Source organism: Prionailurus viverrinus, chromosome X, assembly GCF_022837055.1.
Source record: "Prionailurus viverrinus isolate Anna chromosome X, UM_Priviv_1.0, whole genome shotgun sequence".
NCBI lineage: Eukaryota > Metazoa > Chordata > Mammalia > Carnivora > Felidae > Prionailurus > Prionailurus viverrinus.
Window position 1 is genome coordinate 58153600 of NC_062579.1, and position 10067 is coordinate 58163666.

The window sequence follows — 10067 nt, forward strand, 5'->3', positions numbered from 1 at the left end:
TTCCTGACATAAAAAGAAACTGTCTTTGCTCATTTTAAGAAAAAGTAAAACCCAGCCTGGGAATAGAGTCCAGAAGGCACAAATTAATTATTTGAGCCCAATATTTTGAGGTGTGGCATTGTTGGGAGCAAAGTTCAGGTTGGTGCTCTGCTGGTGGCCCTGGAGTCCTTAGGTTGTGTTTGATGATTAAGTCATGCAAGTAAGAAGAAGCTGTGTATAGGAATATTGGGCTCCAGTAAAAGCAGGGTTTAAAGTCCCATGTTTATTCTAATCATTGACAGGACGCATCTGGGAGTCTCCTGATGGCAATGGCCCTTCCCTTCCCACCTGGATAGATAGGATAGACTAGCGCACGATCTGCTCAGTTTGAGACCTAGACTCTAGAACAAACTTGTCCAGAAAACTTGTACTCCTCTACTTTTCCCCAGAACATTCGTTGCAAGGCGAAAGACCCAGATATACTTCTCTGAATCTGGTTAAATAATATTTGCACTTTTGTTGGAAAAGTTTCCTCTACATGAGCAATTATTTCACATACCTTTGAGTTTCACAATTCAGTGTAAAACAGTAAATTTGTGTATCCCTCTTCCGGAGCCCCTTTCCAGCCAACCCCCAACCATCCCTCCACCTCTACCCTCCCATTCCTACCTCTCTATTCCTGTCAGACTCTGAAGTGTCACTGATGGTGTTTTTTTATGCTTCCAACAGTTTACAAAACAAACAGTGGACGCTGTGACTGGCCTGGTATTCACTCAGTAAGATGCAACAGTATCTCCCAATCCAAGCAGCCTGAGCAGCTATTGGCGGCAGGTCGGCTCCCTAAAAGGCTGGCGTTTGCCAATCTCTGTACTCTGCCAGGTCCTGAAATCAGCGATTTGAGGGCTGATGGTGTGCACATGTCCACTGGGAGGGAGGAAACCACAAAGGGAAGAGGGACTAGACTCCAGGGGACTCTGGCTCCAGTTTGATTTTCCTCTCAATTTATTCTGTCTATTCAAAGAAAAAATATATGTATATATAAAAATTACACACATATGCACACACTTTTTTTCCCCCTCTGAATATAGATCCAGAAATTGTTTTTTCTAATTTGGGAGTTTTCCTGCTTTCCTCCTTGCCCTGTCCTCTGCGCCCTCTCTCTCTCTCCCTCCCTAACCTACTTTAGGCTGAAACTTTGCATTGCATATTCCCTTCACCCCCTCCGGGGATGGCTCTGAGCTCTCGGGCTCTTGCCTTCTCCGTGGAAGCCTTGGTGGAGAGACCCAGGAAAAGGAAACTGCAAGATCCAAGAGAGGAGACACAGCCTGAGTTGCTGAAGAAAGAGGAGGGAGAGGAGGAGGAGAGAAGGAACTGGACAGCAGGGAAGAAGAGCCAGCAGCCCGGTAAGTATTCCTACCGCAGCCCCAACGCCCTGAGCCCGCTACCCGAGCATGCTGGACCCGCAAGTTTCAGCGCGACCGGCGAAGCTGAGAGAGGGCTGCTAGCCTTACACTAGGACTCTTTGGTCCAGCTAAATGGCCACATTTTGGGCCGCGGGGACATGTTGGTCACTTGGCTACAGGGGAAGCTTCAGAGCCTCCAAATTCAGTCCGTATTGCTGTGGTTCATTTGCGGTGAAGGGTGGTGGCGTCCCTATGTTTGTAGAGAAGTTAGACTTCAACCTCCCCAAAGCCCTGAGAGCCAGATCTTAGCTGTTTCTCTCCGTAGGAAGCAGGTACGCATCCTGGTTCGGAGGGGATTCAGCCTAGGGGACAAATTTGAGAAGGATAGTGCCTTTCCCAGGACGAGATCTGGCCCCCCTTCTCCCCATCAGGGGGTCACAGTAGGTGTTGTGGGGAATTTAAGGATCTGCCTCCGAGGTTCCCAGGGAAGAGACCAAATCGGTCTGCTCCAAGACCGGCATCAGCGAGAAGGGGACGCGGGAACTGTGAACCTCTCTCAAACTCTGGTCGTCTCTCTGTCCAGCAGAAAAACGACCCAAGGCAGAGCCTTCAGCAACTGCTTTCTCAGCCTGTAGCGGCAGCGACAGTGACGACAGTGACCACAACAGAGGCAGAAATCTGGAAGAGAAAGGTGCTATCCAAGTAGAGCTTCAAGGATCCGAACTGTGGAAGAGATTCCATGACATTGGGACTGAGATGATCATTACCAAGGCTGGAAGGTTCGGCTCTGCCCAAACTGTTCAAGGGATGCACACAGTAGGCGCTTAATGTACCACTCTCATAAGATGTGGTGCCTCCAGTTTTATGCTCTATATCCATCCTCACCCTGACAGGAATGAGAAAGTCCCTGCCTCTCAATAAATCGCCCATGTTAGTGGCTCAGCTTTTCTTTTCTGTACACAGTGACTTCAAGAAATTTTCCTTAAAGTCTCACAGTTATCAGTGGACAAAATGTCATCTAGCAGATCCCCAGCAGACCAGCCCTAGCTAGCCTGGAGCAATTTGAGGTGGGCTTTTTTTGCTTTCACCTTTTGCTTTGGGGCAGCTTCACATCAGCTGGGTAACTTTTTTGTGTGAATCTTCCTAATTTCAGTCTTTCCCAAATCTGCCTCACAGAAAGTACTGCTGAAAACTCAGGGGCCAGGTACAGTTTTTTCTCTACTTTCTCTTATATAGCTTTTTATTAACGGTGGTGGTGGGGAGTGGGGTGGGCAAAGCTTTGTAGTAAGAATATTCTTCTCCACTCAGAAATCCAGAACCTGTTCAATCAAGCATACAACCAAAAATCTTTCCTATGTAGCAAATAGCATTCCTTGAATCCATCCTAGAATGGGGAAGTTGTGAATTTCTTCACTTTTCATTTGTTCCCAACCCCATCCCACTCCAAATCTCTCTAAAAACACAATGTCAGTGGCTATTTTCTTTCCCACAGGCGGATGTTCCCCTCTGTTCGAGTCAAAGTGAAAGGGTTGGACCCAGGGAAGCAGTACTATGTGGCCATCGACGTGGTGCCAGTAGATTCCAAACGTTATAGGTAACCAGGCCCAAAGGAGACTACCTCAGGCCCAGGCTGGGAATGGGGATTCAGATCTATGTAACCTGAGAATGCTATTTTGAAAGCTCTACCATGGGGGGTGGGATTGCTGTCCTGTGGGCTTTGGGAGTTGAATATTCTCACTCAAATGGAGGTTCAAACTGAGAAAAACAGTCTTGACTCTTTCCTCTCAGTCCTGGAGCAGGTGCCAGTTGGTGCTTCAGTGTACCCCAAACCCTTTGTTTATCCACTGCTCTGGCCTTGGCTGTGCCAATTGCAGAGGGTGTGGACTCAGGCAGCTAGGAAGGAAGTTGTTTGATGGAATTTAGAGAGAAATGCCTGTGCTTCTGGAGCTGCAGTGGGCTCTGGGCTGTGCTATTTTGGCATCAGGGTCCTGGAACAATGTCCTGATTTACCATCTAATGCTAATCTAGCAGTTACCGTGTTTAGGTCTATTTTTCTTTCCTCAGCCTCTCTCCTGAAGTAGTGTTCAGGCCCTAGAAATTACAAATAACTTTTTTTTTAATAGGCTCTCTACTCATAGCAGACTAATGGTGGTTGAACTGATCTAAAGCCAAGAAGTCCTTCAGTGCTAGCATCCCAGAGGCACAGTTCTGCCACCGCTTTGACTTAGAGGCTATAGGGGTTGTACAGAAGCACCCTTACTCAGGCTGTGAGTGTTCCACTGAAGTGGATGTCTAGTCTTTCTAAGAGAGAACCCACATCATGCCCAGTGCTGGATTTGAGGGGCAAAGAGAAAGGCAGTTCAAGAGCCTGCTGGAACAGCAGCTTAGAAATAGAACAAGTTGATTCTTGTTGATTGTGTTGTGATTGTTGTGAACAAGTTGATTCACATTTGAGCTGGCTTGGGAATGCAGTGCACAAATGAGTGGCTGAGATTGGAAACAGGGTGAAAATCAGCCCTGAGGCCTCATGGGCTACAGTTCCAGGGAGTATTTTGATGTGAAGCTTTGTTGGTGAAAGGGCTTTGAGGGCGACTGGTGGAGGTGGATTGGACAGACACCCTCCTCAGACTTTTGCTTTCTCTCTACACTTCCTTCTGGAGACATGAGGATTTTTTGGCTGTCTCTGTGCAGTAAAATGGATTAGATCAATTTGTGTTGCTGTTTGTGTGAGGAAATACAAACCAGACTCTGAAATCCCATGACGTTATACTCGCCCTGGAACTTCATTGCATTTTATTGACATATACTTATATACTGTTTGCTTTTTGTCCCTGAACCCTTTTTGGAAATTAAGTTGGATCTTCTACTAGTTGCCTTTGGGATTAGGAGGCAAATCTTGGCTAATGCCCGTAGCACTGGATCCAGCAGCCTTCCTCCCACACAGCTGGCTTTGGCCCACTTCACCTAAAGCCACATGCCCTCTGCCTTTTCAGGTATGTGTACCACAGCTCGCAGTGGATGGTAGCTGGGAATACAGACCACTCTTGCATTACTCCCAGGTTCTATGTTCACCCAGACTCACCCTGCTCTGGAGAGACCTGGATGCGGCAGATCATCAGCTTTGATAGATTGAAACTCACCAACAATGAGATGGATGACAAAGGTCATGTAAGTGTTCAGCAATCCTTTGTTGTGGGAGGGGAGGGATATGCCAACTCGTCAGCTTTCAGTTCCCTCTGGAGAGGCCTAGGAGACTTCTACCAGGTGGTCTTATGGAACTGTTTAAGCTCTGGGATTGTGACCAGAGTAACTCTTGTGACATTTGTTTAGCATCTGAGAGTTCTGGGGGTTGGGAACGTTGAGTGAGGGGAGTTTGAAGACCAAATGAGATTGTTTTAAGCCATAATATCTGGTTTGGGAGTGTGGAAGGGAATGCACTTCGTGAAACTCTCTAGCATCTCAGCCTCTAGGGCAATCACTGTGAGCTCTGATTGCCTTCTCCTAGATGGGCACACCTTCTGTATGGCGTGGTATGACAGGAATCTCCTCCACAACTTGCCCTTATGAAAGAGGTTATTTTCAGGTTACCTGGATCTTGAACCTTTTTTCCAGATGTATCCTGCCCCTGCCCTGCCTGGCCTGCCCCTGTGCTAGCCACAAAATAAAGAGAAGGAGGTCCCCAGAAATTAGGAGGTGGGGTATGTCAGGTGGCTGCCCTTCAGTTACCATAAGTCCAGGGAATGTATAGCAGGCAGTCAGATCCTAGTGACATTCGGGGATATCACATGGTCACCCACATTTAGAAGTAAGAAAAGGCCTCATCTGGAAATGGAATTACAGCTTCCAGATGCTGCTATGGTGCTGAAATCTGGAAACCTCTTAGCCCTGAGCATGTCTGTCTAGAATCAAATGGCACAGAAAAGTCCTTGTGTGTGACTAACCTAGCCTTTCTGGTTTAACCTCACTTTTGCATGTGGGCATGTTGGGAGTGCCAATGAGAAGAAACCAGTGTTGCAGAGGGGAGCCAATTTCTAGGCAACATTTCATGATTTCTCCTCCAGATCATTCTGCAGTCCATGCACAAGTACAAGCCCCGTGTGCATGTGATGGAACAGGACAGCAAAGTTGACTTGTCTCGGATTGAGTCCCTGCCCATTGAAGGGGTTAAAACGTTCCTCTTTAAAGAAACTGAGTTCACCACAGTGACTGCTTACCAAAACCAGCAGGTAAGGACAACTAGGACTCAGGAAAGCAGGGATGGCTCCAGAGGGACTTTCTGGAAAGAGGCAAGCTGCACCATATGGATTGAATTTTCCACAATTAAAAAAAATCATAGTCTTATTGCATTGCCATTTAGGCAAGCTTGATTGTAAATTGTGTGGATCTTGTATTAGAAAGGAGAGCAGAACAAAGAGTGCCATGGGAGAAAGGAGGCAACCATTCCAAATTCAACTAAGCAATATGTTTATACTAATTGAATATACTACATTACACATTGAAGTGTTTTGTGGTTGTTGTAACCATTACAAGCAAGGGTGAACAGTGTTATAACTGAAAGCATTGACTTTACCTTTTTCTCTTTTTTTGAATCCATAGATTACCAAACTGAAAATCGACAGGAATCCTTTTGCTAAAGGATTTAGAGATCCTGGAAGAAACAGGTAAGCAACATAACAAACATATCTAATATTTATATTGCCCTTTCCACAATTATTACCGATAAGGAAACTGTGGCTCAGAGGCCCAAAATTTTGTAACTCATAGGTGGTAGGAAAATAACCTAGTGTTTTGTCTGTAAAATCTTGCTCCTCCTTTTTCCTCCTCAACCCGTTTTTAAGATATTGCTTACTCTAGATTCCTGGCATTTTTATTCAAGGAATAATTACTGTGATTTTATTCAGCAGTCTAGCTATAAAAAATATTTCAGATATTGACCCCTAAAAACTATAATAAAATAATTTAAAAGTTTACATAAATCATTATTTTCAAGAATTGAATTCTGGAGTTTCTGATAGTTACATCTATTTTTCAGGGGTGTATTGGATGGGCCTTTAGAGATCTACCCATGGAGGCCTTCTCTCACTCTGGATTTTAAAACTTTTGGTGCAGATACACAAAGTAAGGAAAGTTTTAATGTTTACCTTTAAATGTTAATGAAGTATCAACAATCAGAACTTCTGTTGCAAATACTTCACAAGGGGAGAAGTGCATGCCAGAAATGCATGTTTACAGGGAATTGGGTTTATCTTTATCTTGATGAAGAGATAATAGGGGAAAAGGGGGAATGGGCATGAAGGAAAAGAGTAGAGCCATGATAATGGTGGATTTCTTGACTTCAGCCCTCTTGAGTTATACATCCTGAGATCTTCATATCTCACTTGGATTCTTCAGCATCTCACTATCTCACATTCTTTAGAATCACCTGTGGTGCATTTGTGGCCTTATTTGCAATTATATTCGATACTGAAATGTTTCTCATAAACTTTCAGCACATGTTAAAATGACATGCATTAAATTTTACCATCACTCAGTTCTAATTTTTTTTATTTTACATAGGGAAACTAAATGTTGAAAACAATACTAAAACTATCACAATTAGTTTAATTGTCACAAGCATTAAAAAGATTTACAAGGTATTTGTTCTTATGTAGTGCATTACATAACTAAATAATAACAATAATTAGTGCAAGCTTTCTGGTGGAAGAATGTATACCATCATTTCTCTGGTGTTTAATAATAAATAAAAATATTTGCAAACAACATAGAATTATTTTACTGCTGTTGTCTTTACTCCATTAAAATTGTCTTTGAACATTAATTCAAGGTTATAATCATGGAGAAAATCATCAACATTATAGTTAGGTTGAATTTTACATGATACCATAACATTGAAAACAGATCAATTTGAATCACTTGGTAAAGTATTTCACCGGATTGACTGTATAATTTGGTTTACAGAGTTCTGTAGAAAAGTTCAAACATTTATTTGGTAGTATCACTTTAATCGCATGTAGGCAGCATGCTCTTAAAATATCCAGGTCAACACAAAGTGCACTAATAAAGAGAAAAAGCTAAAGATGATCATTAATTGGTAATTTAAAATATACAGTTTTCTTAATTATTTAGATGTCCAGATCACTTTCAGTTTGCAAAGAAAAGTGCTACTATTTTTAAATAGCTTTTTAATGTTTAATTATAAAAGATATTTGCCACCCTGTTAATAAAGAATTAGTCTATGTCTACATACACAAAATAGGTAAGAAAAACAACAGTAACACCAAAAAACAGAAAAAAACCCACAAAAATAATTGATTAAGTCCAGTCAATAACGAAATTTAAAAAATTCAAACATGAAAATAAGGTGGAAAGTCTAGATTTTCCTGGACCTTATAATAATCCTTAACTTTGGTAGATGCTAGGAAAACGAAAAGATCATCTGACAACATTAATGTGAACACTTTCATTTTTATTTTGTTATTTTTAACCTAAAAAATTGACTTCAATTTTGACATAGTGTATCATAGAAGTCTCCTAATCCATGAATTTCATATGAGAAAAAAATGCACTTAAATATGTTATTTTTGTTTATAAGATTATTTTGGGGGCACCTGGGTGGCTCGGTCAGTTAAGCATCCAACTTCGGCTCAGGTCATGATCTCACAGTAAATGGGTTCCAGCCCTGTGTGGAGCTCTATGCTGACAGCTCAGAGCCTGGAGCCTGCTTCAGATTCTGTTTCCCTCTCTCTCTGCCCCTTCCCCACTCACGATCTGTCTCTCTCAAAAATAAACATTAAAAATAATTTAATTTTTAATAATGACCTGAGCCAAAGCCGGATGCTCAACTGACTGGGCCACCTAGGCGCCCCCCCAAAAAAAATTTTTAAAGATTATTCTCGTGTGCTCCAATTTTTTTTAAATCAAGACTGAAACTTCCTATGGAATCCCTACCAATTTGTTCCATTTAATTAAATATGTATTTTTGTACATTTTTTAAAGTTTAGAAAACTTTTTTTAATTTGTAAGATATAATTAGCTCTGGGTACTATTTAATTGGGCATCTTTTGGACATTGGATAAATGTCCCAAGTGCATAGCACAATTCTTGAGCATACCAGTGAATGTTCAATACATGGTACATAATGGTAGTGCTAAAACTAATAATGGTAGTAGTAAAGATACCATATGAACTTTGGTCAGGGAAATGACCATATTCTTTCCCAAATAAGTAAAAAGAACAGTGAACTTGCAGAAAAGCTAATCAAAAAATGAAATAGGGATGTTTGTGATCATTAGTACTCATTCAATAGGAACATCAAGTTCATTGTTCATTGACTGGATTGTCATTCACAGGTGGAAGCAGTGGCTCATCTCCAGTGACCTCTGGTGGAGGGACTCCTCCTTTGAACTCCTTGCTTTTTCCACCCTGCTCTCTGCCTACATTTCACTTATCTACAAGCTCCCTTGGAATGCCCTGTCCGGAGGTGTATCTGCACAATATCAACCTGCCCCTTTGCTACAAGATTTGCCCAAATAACTTTTGGCGACAGCAGCATCTTGTTTTGCCACCTCCTGAAAGACTAGCAAGCAGCAACAGTTCTCAGTGTTTAGCCCCACTCATGATGGAACTTTCCACATTATGTTCTCTGGGGATCGCCAATTCAGAAAATGGTTCATTTGAAGACTTGAATGGGCAGTGTCTACAGGCATCTAATTCTTCCAATCAAATGTTGTATGGATTACAGTCACCTGAAAATATTTTATCACCAAGCTCCATTGGCCAGGAAGCAATTGGTTGCTCTCTCCATCCTTCCTGTGGTTTTTATAGGTACAACTCAGTGCCATATAGACTGGTAAATGCTGCCATCCATCTCAAAGTGAATGATAATAGTCAAGTTTCTTTTAGAGAAGGCAAATCCAATCACGCTTATTGGTGTCCAACAATTAATCATTGCCTTTAATGGAATAGTCACAATCCTAAAACAATTACACATAAGCATGTATTTTCTTTATTTGTATCCAAAGAAAGGTCAAGAGCTATTGGGCTTTAAAGACTTTATTATCAGAAGGTGTTTCTGTTATGCATTTAAAGTGCCTTATCAGATGTTCAAAAGAAGTTGTTATAGGTCAAATATGACCTGAAACAATCTCTGATTATGGTGGTCTTGGACCTCAAAGTAAGTCAATAAACATTATTTGATGAGATAGACTATGGGTGAAAATTGACTCCAGGTGAAGCCTCTACTTATAGTGATGTCAGTTTACCATTTCAACTGTCTCTTCAATATTGACAATGACCAAAAGAAGATGAGTTTAACTCTTGTAAAAGCAATCAATTTTAGTTTTATCTATGAATATTATATTCATTGTAATTCTCTATCAATTGTAGAAAAAATTCATTTTTCATTTGCCTTACACTTTTAAACTTTGCTGTTGAAGGAGCTACTAATCTCAATTCTAAGGAACAAACAAGGACACAAACTTTCTTTCTTTTTTTTTTTTAATTTTTTTTTCAACGTTTTTATTTATTTTTGGGACAGAGAGAGACAGAGCATGAACGGGGGAGGGGCAGAGAGAGAGGGAGACACAGGATCGGAAACAGGCTCCAGGCTCCGAGCCATCTGCCCAGAGCCCAACGCGGGGCTCGAACTCACGGACCGCGAGATCATGACCTGGCTGAAGTCGGACG

At 41.8% G+C, this 10067-nt stretch overlaps 1 protein-coding gene across 1 annotated transcript; it reads left to right on the plus strand.

The window, feature by feature from the left end:
* The first annotated feature begins 1207 nt into the window (after positions 1–1207).
* Positions 1208–9339, plus strand: TBX22 (T-box transcription factor 22). The gene is made up of 8 exons (XM_047844859.1): positions 1208–1382; positions 1969–2161; positions 2875–2976; positions 4376–4550; positions 5444–5608; positions 5979–6043; positions 6415–6500; positions 8732–9339. The coding sequence occupies exons 1-8, from the start codon at positions 1208–1210 to the stop codon at positions 9337–9339; spliced, it is 1569 nt and encodes a 522-aa protein (XP_047700815.1).
* The last annotated feature ends 728 nt before the right edge of the window (positions 9340–10067 follow it).

Coding starts and splice junctions, on each gene's coding strand:
- TBX22 (XM_047844859.1), top strand. CDS start 1,208: ATGGCTCTGAGCTCTCGGGCTCTTGCCTTCTCCGTGGAAGCCTTGGTG. Junction 1,383..1,968: donor GAAGAAGAGCCAGCAGCCCG/GTAAGTATTCCT, acceptor TCTGTCCAGCAG/AAAAACGACCCAAGGCAGAG. Junction 6,501..8,731: donor TTTTGGTGCAGATACACAAA/GTAAGGAAAGTT, acceptor TGTCATTCACAG/GTGGAAGCAGTGGCTCATCT.